Source organism: Pelophylax lessonae (genome assembly GCF_965119305.1).
Source record: "Pelophylax lessonae genome assembly, chromosome: 1".
NCBI classification, from domain to species: domain Eukaryota; kingdom Metazoa; phylum Chordata; class Amphibia; order Anura; family Ranidae; genus Pelophylax; species Pelophylax lessonae.
Genome location: NC_138768.1, coordinates 614,918,805 through 614,936,064, shown reverse-complemented (window position 1 = coordinate 614,936,064; position 17,260 = coordinate 614,918,805). Strand labels below are relative to the sequence as shown.

Sequence of the window (17,260 nt, the reverse complement as noted above, 5' to 3'; positions counted from 1 at the left end):
ATTCAATTCAAAAAGTGAAACTCATATACAGTATCTCACAAAAGTGAGTACACCCCTCACATTTTTGTCAATATTTTATTCTAACTTTTCATGTGACAACACTGAAAAAAATTACACTTTGCTACAATGTAAAGTAGTGAGTGTACAGCTTGTATAACAGTGTATATTTGCTACCACCTAAAAATAACTCAACACACAGCCATTAATGTCTAAACAAAATGGCAACAAAAGTGAGTACACCTCTAAGTGAAAATGGCCAAATCGGGCCCAATTAGCCATTTTCCGTCCCCGGTGTCATGTGATTCATTAGTGTTACAAGGTCTAGTGAATGGGGAGCAGGTGTGTTAAATTTGGTGTTATTGCTCTCACTCTCTCATACTGGTCACTGGAAGTTCAACATTGCACCTCATGGCAAAAAACTCTGAGGATCTGAAAAAAAGAATTGTTGCTCTACATAAAGATGGCCTAGGCTATAAGAATATTGTCAAGACCCTGAAACTGAGTTGCAGCACGGTGGCCAAGACAATACAGACGTTTAAAAGGACAGGTTTCACTCAGAACAGGCCTCTCCATGGTTGACTAAAGAAGTTGAGTGCACATGCTCAGAGTCATATCCAAAGGATGTCTTTTGGAAATAGACGAATGACTGCTGCCAGCTACTTTGCTGCAGAGGTTGAAGGGGCGGGGGTCAGTCTGTCAGTGCTCAGACCATACGCCGCCGACTGCATAAAATTGGTCTGCATGGCTGGCGTCCCAGAAGGAAGCCTCTTCTAAAGATGATGCACAAGAAAGCCCACAAACAGTTTGCTGAAGACAAGCAGACTAAGGACATGGATTAAAGGAACCATGTCCTGTGGTCTGATGAGACCAATATAACCTTAATTGGTTAAGATGGTGTCAAGCGTGTGTGGCGGCAACCAGGTGAGGAGTAAAAAAGACAAGTATGTCTTGTCTACAGCCAAGCATGGTGGATGGAGTGTCATGGTCTGGGGCTGCATGAGTCCTGCCGGCACTGGGGAGCTACAGTTCATGGACTGACCAAGCATGTCTCCAGACCTAAACCCTATTAAGCATCTGTGGGGCATCCTCAAACGGAAGGAGGAGGAGCGCAAGGCCTCTATCAACCACCAGCTCTGGGATGTAATCATGGAAGAGGACTCCAGTGGCAACCTGTGAAGCTCTGGTAAACTCCATGCCCAAGAGGGTTAAGGTAGTGCTGGAAAATAATGGTGGCAGCACAAAATATTGACACTTTGGGCCCAGTTTGGCCATTTTCACTTAGGGGTGTACTCAATTTTGTTCCCAGCGGTTTAGATATTTGTGTCTGTGTTAAGTTATTTTGAAGGGAAAGCAAATTTACACTGTTATACAAGCGGTACACTCACTACTTTACATTGTAGCAGTGACATTTCTTCAGTGTTGTCACATGAAAAGATAGAATAAAATATTTACAAAAATGTGAGGGGTGTACTCACTTTTGTGAGATACTGTATTATATAGATTCATTACACACAGAGTGATATATTTCAAGTATTTATTTCTTTAATTTTGATGATTATGGCTTGTAGCTTGTGAAAACCCAAAATTCATTAGCTCAGAAAACTGGAATATTGTGAAAAAGTTAAATATTGTAGACTCATGGTGTCACACTCTAATCAGCTAATTAACTCAAAACAAGATTAGTGCTGCTCAGCACCCTACTCCTGCGCTCAGAACCTGGTCCTCAGGCTGCCTCGATCTTGGAACTTGTACTCATACTTGGCATCCACTATGGCTAGGCTTTGCTGCCCCCTACGACCGGGGCGGTCGACCAAACACTGTAGATACAAAACAAAGAAAGGGCGCACCAGCCTAGCGCATTATCCTCAGCGAGTTTATTGATAATAAAAGGATAAAAATCAACTATTCACAAACATGCGTGAAAGTCAAGCATTTCAATTCCATAAAGCAGCATCATTACAGGAGTCCAATATCTCATAAAAGCAGAGGGCTGATGCATTTCGAGGCCGTGCCTCTTCCTCAGAGCCTCTGAGGTAGAGGCACGGCCTCGAAACGCGTCAGCCTTCTGCTTTTATGAGATATTGGACTCCTGTAATGATGCTGCTTTATGGAATTGAAATGCTTGACTTTCACGCATGTTTGTGAGTAGCTGATTTTTATCCTTTTATTATCAATAAACTCGCTGAGGATAATGCGCTAGGCTTGTTCGCCCTTTCTTTGTTTCGTATCTACAATTAACTCAAAACACCTGTAAAGGCTTTCTGAGCCTTTAAATGGCCCCTCAGTCTGATTCAGTAGGTTACACAATAATGGGGAAGACTACTGGCTTGACAGTTGTCCAGAAGACACCATAAGGAGGGTAGGTCACAAAAGGTAATTTCTAAAGAAGCTGGCTGTTTATAGAGTGCTATATCCAAGCATATTAATGGAAAGTTGAGTGGAAGGAAAAGGTGTGGTAGAAAAAGGTGCACAAGCAACAGGGTCAAACACAACCTTGAGAAGATTTTGAAGCAAAGGCCATTCAACAATTTGGGGGATATTCACAAGGAGTGGACTACGGCTGGTGTCAGTGCTTCAAGAACCCTCACACAGAGATGTAAAAAGGACATGGACTACAACTGTTGCATTCTGTGTCAAGCCACTCCTGAACCAGAGACGACGTCAGAGGCGTCTTACTTGGGCTAAGGAGTAAAAGTACTAGACCATTGCTCAGTAGTCCAAAGTCCTCTTTTCAGAGTAAAGTACATTTTGCATTTCATTTGGAAATCAAGGTCCCAGAGTCTAGAAGAAGAGTGGAAAGGCACAGAATCTGAGTTACGTGAGGTCCAGTGTGAAGTTTTCACAGTCAGTGATGATTCGGGGAGCCATGTCACCTGCTGGTGTTGGTCTACTGTTTTCTTATCAAGTCCAAAGTCAGCATAACCCTCTATCAGGAAATTCTAGACCACTTCATGCTTCCCTCTGCTGACCAGCTTTATGGAGATGCTGATTTCATTTTCCAGCAGGCACCTGCCCACACTACCAAAAGTACCAGTATCTAGTTTAATGATCATAGTATCACTGTGCTTGGTTGGCTAGTAAACTCGCCTGACCTAAAACCCTTAGAGAATTAGTGGGGTATTGTCAAGAGGAAGATGAGAGACACCAGACCCAACAATGCAGACGATCTAAAGGCTGCTATCAAAGAAACCTGGGCTTCCATAACACTTCAGCAGTGGCACAGGCTGATCGCCTCCACGCCACACTGCATTGATGCAGTAATTCATGCAAAAGGAGCCCTGACCAAGTATTGAGTGCATACTATACAATACATGGACATACTTTTCTGTAAGCCAACATTTCTGTATTAAAAATCCTTGTACACACACACACACACTATATATATATATATATATATATATATATATACATTTTAAGGTAAATATTGTATATTTAGGCATAATTTGTTTTCAGTAATAGATTCCCTTTTAAAATAATACCAACATTATGTGCTGGTACTATGATCACTTGCTTTAGTTTTAGTCTTGCTTGTGCTGTCCACTAGTGGCCAAGTTGGATATTGCAGCAATTATCCTTTCGAATTGTTACATTTTCTTTTTCTAGGCTGTTACAAGTTATCAAAGTGTATGATATTTAAAAACATAGTTGTTTTCAAATAATTTCCAGGGAAATTATAGCCACAAAATATGTACTTCCTAATATAACACACATATCTGAGTCTGATCCGCAGCATGAATTGCTTTGCTGATGAAATAGAAATTACTACAACTTCAACATATGCTAATGGATGGAAATTTGTACCAATCCACCTCCTTCAGGGATGACTGAACACCAAGATTGTATAATGCATGTACAGTGTATGATAGTCAACATGAAATGTTTTCTCCAATACTTCTTTCTTGAGCATGTACATCAGTGTCATCAGGTCATCAAGTCATCTTAACAGGCACTGCGATGTAATATGTCCATCCCCTAGGTAAACCATCATTCCATGAAAAAAATTTAAGCAGGCACTTTTTTGTGACACTTATTGCAAAAAAAAAAAAAATAATACACTATCTAAAATTTTTATTATCAATTACTTGATATGGCATCTCCACTGACTATGCTATAAGTTAGTTATATGTTTCCTTTTTGATTTTCAGTTTTCTGTTCTGGACATCTGGGAGTTCATTTTCTGTCATTGAAAGATCCAGATTGAATGGAACTAATGTGACTTCTGTTATTGAAATGAAAGAAGAACTCAAAGCCCTCGCACTGGACACACGTGACAAAAGAATCTACTGGGTTAGGTCTGAACTAGATGCTGCAGAATCAAGCCTTGGCACATGCACTTACCATGGGGAATCTGTAACTGTAATTAAGTATTTAGCCATGTAAGTTTGTACACACATTACATTTCCAACATTTAATATGTACTCTCATTCCCACTGTCCTTGCATATCCACAATCCACAAATGTCTAGCCTTTAACCACTTAAGGACCAAGCCTATTTCTGACATTTGTTGTTTACAAGTTAAAATCAGTATTTTTTGCTAGAGAATTACTTAGAACCCCTAAACATTATATATATATATATATATATATATATATATATATATATATATATATATATATATATTTTAGCCGGGACCCTAGAGAATAAATTGGAGATCGTTGCTATACTTTGTCAAAACCGTATTTGCGCAGCGATATTGCAAACACAATTTTTTTGAAAAATACACTTTTTTAAATTAAAAAATAAGAAAACAGTAAAGTGAGACCAATTGAAAAGGAATGGAATGGCTACAAACTACGGTACTTAAAAATCTCCAAAGGTGACGCTTTTAAAATTTGTACGGGCTACCAAGGAGATCGTGTGCTAGAATTATTGCTCTCGCTCTAACGATGTGTGGTTTGAACACCGTTTACATATGTGGACGCGACTCCATATGCATTGGCTTCTACGCGCGCAAGCTCTGAGAGACAGGGTGCTTTAAATAATAATGTCCCTTTAAAAAAAATGTGGTCACTTTTTTCTTTTTACAAGGAATGTAAACATACCCTGTAATAGAAATAAGCATGACAGGGCCTCTTTAACGTGAGATCTGAAGTCAAAAAAGACCTTAGATCTCTCATTTACTCTTAAAAGCAAAAAAAAAAAAAAAATAATAATTAGTAAAGTAGTAAAGTAATTTTACCTTTTCTGCTAACCAAAAAAAATTAGCCTTTTTAGGTCGTTGGGTGAAAGTGACATTTGACGTCACTTCGGTCCTCCAAGCCCAGAGAATCTAGTGGGGCCATCTTGCCTTCATTCGACTTCCTGCCCATCACTGCACAGGCCCAGATCGTTTTCCCCCCTACCGACAGCTCTGGTAAGCGGGTAAAATGACCGGGAAGCTAGCTGCTGCCATAACCCTGGTATTTAACATCAAAGTACCTAGGTAAATACACAGTGGGCGGTCCAAAAGTGGTTAAATTCTGTTTTAGATTGAAAGGTATGTGGACCATGTACCTGGATTATAATACAAACTGTGTACTGCATAAAAAGGGCATATCTTACTGGTCATTATGGTTTGATAAGCAAGATTCTTAGATTATTAAAGGAATACACTTGTATTTGTGGATTTCGCTTTTAGTGTAGAATATTTTCACTCTCTATTTGAAGATGCTTATTTGCATTTTAGATTGCAATGGGTATGGAACAATTTTATGCCTCTCAGCTCTAAGCCTCTCCCAAACCATACAAAACCCCTGATTTAACTTAGTAGCACTTAAAGTATTCTAAAGTGTGCAGAAAGAATGCTAAAGTGTCCTCTCAGTCAGTATTATTACATGTGATAAGCATGTTTTAGCATGTCTTTATTGCTATTGCAGCTTAAGAAATCAGAGCCAGACTCCTGCTACTGTCCAAGCATCATGCATTCGTTGTGGTAAAATCACATCCATTTTACTAAACTGGTTTTCTAAACAGGATAGTTTGTAATGTGCATTTTGTTTGATATAGGTTTTTTTTTTTTTTTTTTTTTGGATTGATTTTTATTGATTTTAATGTTTTAAAACATACATAACAGGGTATCAAAAGATACCAAAAATCTGAAAAAGTAAGAATGAGAAAAAAAAATACAAAATACAGTAGCATTTGCTGTAAAAGAAAAACAATAAGACAACAACAAAATCATCCCTTTATAACCCCCCCCCCCCCCCTCGTGCAATACCTGCAAAAGGATGTGAGGACATTTACATTTGAGATACATTCTAGGAAAATTTAAGCATGGCAATACCACCTTTACAGGAGCCCAACAGCAATGTTAACATATTGACATCACCTGCCCACAAGGATTACCTTTGTTTGATGAAGGTTAGGCTGGCCATACACCCATAGATTTCCTTCCTGTGGCTTACTGAAAGAAAACGAACAGATTCCTCCATCTCACGCTGTGGCTAAATAGCCAAGAGGTACAAATCTTCTATTGCAGCTGTCAGAATGAGAAAACAGTGCCCTCATCTGATTGAAAGTAGGTGCTGTTTGGCCTAGAATTTTCCAGCTGCCTCCTTAAATTTTTCATTTAAAGGATTTCAGACGGAGTGGTGCTGATAAGGGCTACCCACTGATTACATTTCAGCCACTTCATTTTAACCTGGATCAAAATGTGTCTGGCCAGCTTTATGACCCTTGATTAAGTTCAGTTTACATTAGGATGGCTTTGCCCAAGATCCACCAAAAGCCTGCTGAAATGACTTAGAATAAAGAAATTGGTACATTGAAGATTAAATTAACCAATCATAGTTATTCTTTACAGAACAGATGTTTTAGAAGTAGATCTAATAATGTATGGCGTTTAAAAAATGAATGTAATTGGGTGATGAACTTTATTTTTATTTTCTAGGGCTTCAAGACAAAGTAATGTAGAACTTTCCGTTTTTTATGATCACATCTACTATTCAGAAAGGAAATCTGCTTCCATCAGAAAAATTCATAAATATACAGGAAAAAATTCCACTACCATTATCCTAAAACCATACATTGTGGACATCATGAACATGAAAGTAATTGCTCAGCTGTCACATACCAGTAAGTCTACTTACTCACATAAATCTGGTAAGTTGATTAATAAGCAGCATATTTAACACAAAGACTGCTATTTTTAGCCATCTGACTGTAATTTTCAGCTCACAATGGCTGTCATTGCTAAAAAAATAACACTTGTTACCACAAACGGTTATTTTTAAAGCTTAGTGAGCTCATTACTAGTTTGTGTGATGATCTTATATCTATGGCTTCTTGTCTCTTCTGATTTCTTTTACTTTTTTAAAATAGGAGAAATATTGCATTTCTAAATTAAGGTTAATCTGCACATGTCAGTAAAACTGGAATACAATTGATTGCTATGGAACGCATGTTTTAGTCTTTTTTTTTTTGTACATCATTAGGCCCATTTCGCATGACAAGTCGTACTCCATGATTTCCAACGAGTACCGTTCATATCCCTGCACTACTTTAGTCCGACTTTAATGCGTTTTGAGGTCCATAGACCTCAAGAATACACAGGCATTGCTTCAAGTCCAGTCAAAATCGCGCAACTTTTAGGTCACACAAGTGTGAAAGGGGCCTTAGGCTGATTGGTTTACTACATTTGTCCCTTTTAGTGCTAGAGCCTTTTTTCCCCCTTTTTTTGCATTCATTACACAGATGTAGAAGTGATCAGGCATCTTTTACAGCCTCCCAAATTACCTCTTTAAGAGACCTGCAGGAAAAAAGGTAAACATACCTTCTATAGCAGCAGTAGTTTGTTTTTGGAAAATCTTTTTTATTGAATTTTGCAAGGTATTACAAAACACAGAGACAATATGCAGATACAAAAACGCCCACGCAGGGGCAACTGCCTCATACACACAGGGATACATAGTAACAACATAACTATGGCCTATAGCGAACAGCTATTAGTAGGCATTAGGAAAAGAACAGAAGGTGCATGGTTTAAGCACAAGTACAAATAATAAACAGGAGCATCCATACCCATTTGGGAACTCATATCTCCCAGAAAAATATAATCATTACTCTATGGATTCAATGGAGTAGCTGTGGAGGGATTATCTAACCAACATGACCAAACTTTATAAAACTGATTAGGACAACCTCTAAACCTCTATTTAGGTAGATATCTTGATGCAAGGGTGAATTGGAATTACCCAACTTCATCCAACAATGAACTGAGGGAGGAGAGGACATTTTCCAGCATAATGTAATGGCAACCGGTAGTTTGTTTACATGATGGTGCTTCAACTTGATAGGTACAACATATATGAAGCCAAGTAATTAAAGAGGAGCTTCAGCCTCCCCCCCCCAAAAAAAAAAATTAAAAGTCAATAGCTACAAATACTGCAGCTGCTGACTTTTAATATTTGGGTACTTACCTGTCCAGGCATCTAGCCGTGTCCTCACCTGAGCCGATTATTCAGCTTCACAGCTGGTTTCCTACTGCGCTTTGTGAATGAGCCACAGTCTCCTGGGACCTGCAAAGCTAGATGTTCTTTCACCTGGGGCAAAGACTCAGTTCAGCCCCGCCCGAAAGAGGACGGTATCAGTAGTTTTTAATTTTTTAATTTCTTCATTATTTTTTACAATTGTATTATTTTTTTAACAATATTATATTGCATCAGTGCCCCCCCTTACATCAATGCCTCCCCTCTACATCAGTGTTCCCCTTACATCAATGCCCCCCCCCCTACGTCAATGTCCCCCTTGCTTCAGAGTCCCCCATTACTTTGGAATCCCTCCTAACATTAATATTTCTTTATATCATTTTCCCCTATTACTTTGGAATCCCCTCTAACATCAGAGACCCTCCTATCATCAGAAAAGCACACAATGGGACAGTAATGGCGCAAGAAGGTTGTGATCACTGATACTGGAACCATCAGTCTATGTATTGGCAATGGATGGAGATGGGCAGAGAGGAAAAGTAATGTATAGTAATTTGGCAGATAGTAATCCTGTGGCGGAGATGGACAGTCCAAAACTTAGGGAAAGCCTCCTCTAGGAAGTAGAAGCACACTCCAGGAAAATGTAGAGAAAGACAGATGCAGAGGCGCATTCGAAGTGTAAAACTGTATACCATTTAATAGACATGGTATAAAAACACTCACATTTGAGTATATACAAATTGACACAGGATATCCCTGATGTGCCTGTTTGAATATATTCAAATATGAGTGTTTTTATACCTTGTCTATTAAATGTTATACATTTTTACACTATGAAGGTACCTCTGCTTCTGTCTTTTCCCTCCTATCATCAGAATCCTATTTTTACATCATAGTCATAGGCCTTACATCAATGTCCCCCCCTTATATAAATGCCCCACCTTACATTAGTATCCCCCTTTACATCAGTGTCCTTGCTTATATCAGTGTCCCCCTCACTTTAGAGCCCCTCCGCTTACATCAATTACCCCCTTTTCATCAAAGTCCTACCTTACATTAGCGTACCCCCTTATTTTGGAGACCCTCCTTACATCAGTTCCCCCCTTTATATCAATGTCCTCTCTTACATCGATTCCCCTTTACATCATTGTCCCCTTTTGCAATAGTGCCTTTCTTGCATCAGAGTCCCCCTTACATCAGTGCCCCCTTTACATCAGAGTCCTTCCTTACATCGGTGTGCCTCCTTTCTTCAGAGTCACTCCTTACTTCAGTTCCCCCCTTTATATCAATGTCCCCTCTTATCTCAATCCCTCCTCACAATTGTGAATTCCTGCTCTTCCCAAAATTGGTTTCCCCCTTACTTTAGAGCCCCTTACCTTACATCAATTCCCCTCTTCACATCAGAGTCCTTCCTTACATCAATTTGCCCCCTTACTTCAGAGAGCCCCCTTACATCATTGTCCCCCCTTACAATAGTGCCTTCTTTAAATCAGAATCCCCCCTTACATCAATTCACCTCTTTATATCAGTGCCTCTCTTATAATAGTGCCTTCCTTGCATGATTTACACCTTCCCCCTTACATCAGTGCCCCCTTATATAAGAGCCCCCCTCCTTACATCAATCTGCCCCCCTTACACCAGAGAATTCCCCCCACATCAGCGTGTCTTCCTTACATCTGTGTGCCCCCCAACCTTTATCAGTGGCCCCCCTTTACATCCATGTACCCCCTTACATCAATTTCCTTCCCTCCTTAAATCACTGTGTCCCCTCCCTCTTACCTCAGTGTGCCCCCCTTTACATCTATGTACTTACCTTACATCAGTGTGCACCCCTGCCCTCCTAACTCAATGTGCCCCCTTACATCTTTGTGCCCCTCCCTATATCAGTTTGCCCCCCCCTTCCATAAACAGCATGATTGTAGCAGCACACTGGGAGCTGGGAGGTGGAGCAAGTGTAAATGGTAAAGTTCTATTCTACTCTGCGGGGTTGACTAAACAAGTGATGTAATTTGTTGTTAGGACCCCAGTGGCTGTAGCAACCAGAAACTGGGGGTAGGGGGTGTGCAGAGTTTTAGAGCCATAAACAGTGCAGTTGCAGTAACACAGAACAGATCTTTCAGTTGCAGCTGACTCTTGTCTCTGCAACTAAAAGGTCAGTCCTGTGTGTGTTGGGGGATTGACCAATAAATACAGAGCTCCGGTTCAGCCCAGGAGATCTGCTTTCCCTGGTTAAGGAGAGGTAGTGGGAGCAGGGGTGGGGGGCGCACATTACCTCCCAAGCACAGCATAGCCGGACACAAGCTTCTGAGTTCCCTCTCCTGTATCAAGCTTTTACACCTCTCTACCTCTCCAGAGCTCATCTGGACTGATCACTACTGCTGTGTACTGCCATCAGGAGCTGATAGGGGTAGAGCTGATAGGGGGCTTATGTTCTTCTGCATACCAGCCCCTCTCTCCTACTACTCCGTTCCCTCTCTAGCACCTGCTGACATACAGGCGCCCTGCACCCCCACTGATGTCCTTTCTCAGGCTCTCTTCGATGCCTGGCATATGTTTGTTTTGTTATATCTATTCGATAAGTGGAAAAAAATAAATAAATAAATATCTGTTGATCATGTCAGAAATACAGAGCTGTCCTGTGAAAAATTAGGACTCATGTCATGGAGATGTGGAGCATGGGAGGATTTGAGTAGTTTAACAAAAGACAGCTGGACAGGACTGATAATACTCAACACTCCACAACAACGTTTTGTGCTTTCATCCCACAAAAGGACTGAATGCATTTCTGGCAGATTATCAGATATTATTTTGCACTTGCAGGGTTTTCAGGGGAAAATATAGGAAATGTACATGTATTGCAGACATGCACTTACATTTTTTCATTTTGCTCTGACATACACTTTAATGACATAAGATACCGTACATGAAAACAATACATTTTTTTTTGATGGGTCTGTTTTAATTGATTAGAAAACTACAGCATTTTGCATAATTTGCTGCCCTAACATTACATAAAAACGTGAAGATAATTTTGCTATGTATGAATTCTGCACAAACATATTTTGTATAATACTTGGATGAATAAAATACTCTTATGTACTGTATATTTCTAGAGTCTGATCCTTGCAATGAGGGAACTGACTATTGTACAGGAGTATGTCAAAATGATGCAGCAAGCCAGCAATGTAGATGTATAGAAGGGTTTCAAATTTCTGTTGATGGAAAACACTGTGAAGGTGAGATGGACCCTCTATTTTTGATTACCTTTAAGATACAGGTAATAAATTATTAAAATGAGGTTAACCTAGTATGTGGAAAATGTTACAGTATTCATAAGTAGCATCGTTGTACAGAAGAGCATGACTGCATACGGTCTAATGAGACAGACTTAGCGTGGCACCTGTGGCGCCTGGAAATTGACATCGGGCATGACTCGAGGGCATACAATGCGATTAGAGGAGAAGCGTTTTAACCTCAGGCAACGTGGGGGGTTCTTTACTGTTAGGGCTACAAGATTGTGGAATTCTCTACCAGAAGAGGTGGTTTCTGCGGGTAGTATGGTTGCTTTCAAAAGACTCTTAGACGTACATCTCAAGGATCAGAACATTCAGGGCTATGTGAGATGATTACAGCCACACACACCTACACAGATTGAACTGGATGGACTATTGTCTTTATTCAACCTCACTTACTATGTAACTATATGTAACTATAAAAAATAACTCAGAAACGTCTGTGTTCATGACACCTAAAGAACTAATTACCAGCATTTCCTGTGGTCTCCTCTTTACTGACTTACCATGCATTGTTATGCACTGTTTTTAGTATGGAGGTGACCATCTTGGTATATGCAGGGCTTTGGTTCCCTATGTCAGAGTCTCCAGCAAAGCGAAAAGTGAGCAGCACAGTATTGACATCACCAAATCTCGCTCCAAACCTCATGTGACTACCAGTTAGATGCCAGCAGGGCCTTGGTCTCTCAATACAAACACTAATCTAAAAGGCTATAGGTACAGGAGTGCCTAGGCACACTCAAAAAGCAAGAAATGTTCTTCTGTTTCTCAAAAGTGTTTCCAATTACCATTTCCAAAAGTTCCGTATACCGTAACAAATCTTTTCTTTTTAGGTCCTGTTTCACTTTAATGAACCAGAAAGTAGTTGAATCAGCCAACACCCCCCCCCCCCCCACCAAACAGATTGTGGGTGGCAAAACAGGTGCCTGGGGGTGTATTTATTTAGAACACTCTACTCTCCCTCCTCCACTAACCCATAAAAGGAATTTCCCTTTAAAAATGACACACGTATGATCTGTGCAATCTATTCATTTTTGTACATAAACCACGTGTTAAAGTCCTCAGACCCTCCTCATTCTAGTATTTAAGGAATGAACGTCCAGCTCTGATGAAAATGAACGCTGTAAGTAAAATATGTTTAATATTTAGAAAAAAGAAAACAGTCCCAGCTGTTAAATTCTAAATGTTTATTGAGGAAGGTTAAAGGTGGGAGGCTCAGCTCACTAGACTTTCTATTTCAGGTGAAACTAAACATAAAAGTATAACAGCTGAGATGGGTTGTTTTAAGTTTCTGGCCTGACAAGTCTTTTTGTAGACTATATTAAACACATGAAATGAATATTTGAAACATTTCTAAGTCTAGGTATGTATTCAAAGTTACATTGTTATATATTTTTCTTTAGATATAAATGAGTGTGCTCTTTGGACCCATGGCTGCACTCTTGGCTGTGAAAATGTACAAGGTTCCTATTTTTGTACTTGTCCGAGGGGCTATGTTCTTCTACCAGACAACAAGTCATGTCATGGTGAGTTCTTTCCTACTTACATCTATATAGTGTTGTTTCCACTTTGAAATGCCATCACTATACACAACTCTTTCGGCACAACTGTGACAGAATCTAAGTTAAGAGAACATCTTTACTTCTCTTCCTCTGTAAGGCCAAAGACAAACTAGCCCTTAGGCTACCTGCTTGACATCCTAACTTTTTTGTGAGCCCAGGAGGCACTGGCACAGCGTGCAGCCTTGCTGTCAGAAGCCACTCAAAATCTAAGACAGGCTAAAATATACACTCACTGGATGCAGCTGGATGCTGTACTTAGATAAACTTGTGTTTAGGGCTGTATGCATTCAAGGATGTATGCCCTGCATTCCAGTAATTCTTCTTTATGGGCAAAATTGCCCAGAAATGCAGTAATGTGATGAACATGGAAACATAAAAGAGTGATGGGAGGAAAAAAAAAAAAAACAAGTGATGCAACTTTTATATATATCTGTTTTTACAATGTTTATGTATTAACTTTTTTGTTTGAGTATATTGCTATGTTTGTCCCAAGTATGTTTTTGAATCCGTTTACTTTTGACTGACTCACTACCTTTGCATAGGCCTAAGTGCTAGTGTGCATGTTGCCTAATTATCCAATAATCCAGCTGCACATATCAATACCAGTGTGCAGTTGCTATTTGCACACCCAAGACAGTATACTATTCTGTCTGTTTGCAGGACCAATAGGCAAGCTGTTGAAACGAAGGTCCTGGACAGCCAGGCCCTGCCATAGGGAACATGTGCCAATTCAAAAATAAAAAAAATAAAAAAAAAGTACAGTGGCTTACAAATAATTGTTAACACTCCTTAACAGATCCAACACTGGCTATTGTGAGCCCACCCTTTTATAGAAAGTGGGCTGGATTATCTATTCCTTCAGATTCATGGCTCCTATGACTCAGCTGACCAGGAGCAAAGGCTATGCACTGTATTATAGGGGTTCTTTCTTTCTGATGCCAAACTTAAATTTTTAAGCAAGTTAAAAAACGTTGCAATTCCTGGGGATTTACTGTGAATCTAAACCTCATCCCTTGCCCCTTCCTTTACCCGATTGTAAAGCTTGTTAAGCATACTGATAAATTCTGATGATCAATTTTAGTTTGACCTGGGATTGACTTGCTTTAGTATTCCTCTGCTAAGTACAGTATATTTCTATTCTGAAATTCAAGATGCATGAAGTGGCCAGTTAAACTAAACTAAATTAATATTTCGAAACTTCAACTATATACTAAAATTCTAGACCTCATACCAGTACATGATGAGAGGACTTCAGATCAGTACTTCAGTACCTACTGGAGGACCTCATACCAGTACGTGACCGGAGGACTTCAGATCAGTACTTTATTACTCAATGGAGGACCTTAGATCAGTATGTGACAGGAGAACTTTAGATTAGTACTTCAGTACGCACTCAGTGGCCTCAGATGAGAACACAACTGGTGATTGGGGGGACTTGGGAGAACTCCTACCAGCAGAGATGCAATGCTTCCAGTTAATTTACCAGCAAACTAGAGAACGTTAGTTTGAAACACAATTGAGATGATTAGAAAAATTGGTGTACATCTAGCTAAAATGTTTTAGTTTGTTTTGGAAAGAATAGGAAGCAGTTAGAACCCCAGTTGCATTTCTATTGCTGTCTGTGTATAGATTTCTCCTTTATCGTTCTTGCCAGTCCTATTCATTAGAATGATTTGTTTTGTGTTGTTGGTCCTTCATAAATTCTAGATCTCTATTTGGTCTAGTTACACTTTAATTATTGTTGCCACTAATTACATAGTTGAATGTTATCAACAACCTCATAGGAAACTGTCAGTTATGTTAGTTTATGAGTACTCTCACTCTATTAAAGCACTTTACCAAATTACATATTGCTGCTTTAATGACTCGCATTATTTTGCCTTCTTCTTTGCTCACTAAATTAATGAGAATGTTTAGAATAGCTCTCCAATGTGAAAGATTACAAATTTCCTGTAAATGCTGTTTTATTGTGAGGTGACTTTTGCAGAGTCAGATAAATGCACTGTAATCTTTGTCTGTGTTTGTCAGACATGTTCGTGCAACTGTAATTTGTCATTTCGATCTATAATGTTAATTGTAGGAAGCGTGCACAATGGAATTAGCTTCAAGACACAGATTTAACGATTCATTGTTTTAAACATTGGTTGTGCAACTATTACATGAACTAATCTTGCATGAACAATTACAGGACAAAAGATTTACAGATTCAGTATTAAAATAACAGCTTTTTAATAAAGGTGTTCAGTGCTCACTCCCCACTTTTTCCTGTTAAAATGTGGGAAATGCATTCATCAGCAAATGACAAGCATGCTCATATATACAACAGCAGGTTTAAAATGAAAAAATATGAGTTCTTCATATTGGGCAGTAAAGAATATAGGCATATTTTGCTGTATATTGGTCAGTGATTGACAGCTTGATTGTTATTTGTGTTGCATTATACACAACTTTTCACATGCAATGCAGTTGCCTTTTAAACCTGTAATACCGTAATTGAGTAGGTAGAAGCTGAAAGAATACAAGAAGCTTTAGCTTTATGAGTGATATTAGGCAGACCCTTAACCATCTCCCCATGTACAAGTTTTCACCTACTATGAGCAGCTTACTTGCCTTTACATTTGCTGTGTACAGCAGGATTTTTATATCTGTCTCTGGTCTTTTAGGGTCTATTCACACCAGCCACTGCGTTACCAAACACCGGCTGATGTGCGGTGGATGCAGTGGGATGATTGCAGTAGTGATGTGCTGATCATGGCTCATCTCACTGTCCACTTTTCTTTTAAAACAAACTTTCTCTTTCGTTCATTGACAGACACAGCTCTTCATCTTCTTGACCGTAGGGTTATACTGCCCCCTACAGGAGTAGGACACTAGGCAGAGAAAAAGCTTGAACACAACTATGGGGCAGTTCCTGGGGGTATACTTCCACTTCCTGCTATAGGTATTCCGTTTTTTTCTGCCTAGTCAGGAGTAAGGAAGGACCTAGTTCCTTGCTGGGATCACAATTTTTTTCTTTTTACGTGGAATTTTTTTCCTCTTCTTATTATTTTGTTCGTGTGAGAGCTATAATCAAGTGCTGGACTGAGCGACGAACTGGACATTATAGATCCTTAAGGTCCCCCAGTCCAGCCAGTGAATGTGTACAAACAGCAGCTCTGTGCTAGGTCGGCCGTGACATAGCCCCACTGGACGGGGGCTGGCCTAAGAGTTAAACATCTCGCAAGGGTGCATATGAACTGGCTTTGGCCAGAGTCGCAGCGTTTCCTCCTGGCCAACAGCACCCACATTACGATGGAGTGGTGTCCTGTCTGGAGCAGTGCCCACCCTGTTCCTGGTGTGGTAAGAAGCTGTCCCCCCCACTACCCCTGGAGGGTTTTGTGGTGGACGTGGTCCCCTCCCTGGGATGTTTGGACCCCTGTGTTCCCATCCTTCCCCCAAGTCCCTCTAAAATTTCAGTTACTTTGGGTCTTTGGGAACCTGCCAGGCTGAGGATCCATGCAATTGCGGCTGGGCCTCCACAAAAATTTAGGCCACGGCTTGCGGCCTGCTAGGCCAAGTGGTCGGCTTGGCACCTTCCTTGGAAGAGCTAGTGCTGTGGGGGCTCTTCATTTTTTTAATGACAGCCTTGCCACCATTATTGTGTGGGACACCTGCCCTGTTTTAGTGAGGGTACCCTGCCTGCGCTTCCACCTCATGGCGGGCAGCCACCATTAAATAGGAGCTGGTGGATGCACTGTTTGTGTCAGTGCATGAAACTTTAAAAATGGAGGTTGCGGCTGATGCCGCATCGGAGGCACCGGTGCCTTTCGGCACCCACGGGCCCCCTGAAGCGGCAAGGGTGTGCCTCTTTCCATTTACCTTGACAATATTGACAATATTGTCAAATTGAGATACCTTCCTTCCGGTTGAGGAGTCCCCGGCCTTTACAGGTCCAGCTAATAAGAGAGTGGAGGCTCTGGCCCGCCATATGTGGCTGTGGCTGGTTCGGCAATTAGGCCG

The 17,260-nt window shown here is 40.3% G+C and overlaps 1 protein-coding gene across 3 annotated transcripts in view; it reads left to right on the top strand.

Moving 5' to 3' along the window:
* Positions 1-17,260, top strand: part of EGF (epidermal growth factor) — a 213,013-nt gene that overhangs the window by 85,789 nt on the left and 109,964 nt on the right. For all 3 annotated transcript variants that reach the window (XM_082254307.1, XM_082254306.1, XM_082254308.1), the window contains 4 exons: positions 4,146-4,376; positions 6,870-7,081; positions 11,520-11,642; positions 13,103-13,225. In XM_082254307.1, the coding sequence (XP_082110433.1) occupies positions 4,146-4,376; positions 6,870-7,081; positions 11,520-11,642; positions 13,103-13,225 (689 nt within the window). The remainder of the gene's footprint in view (positions 1-4,145; positions 4,377-6,869; positions 7,082-11,519; positions 11,643-13,102; positions 13,226-17,260) is intronic.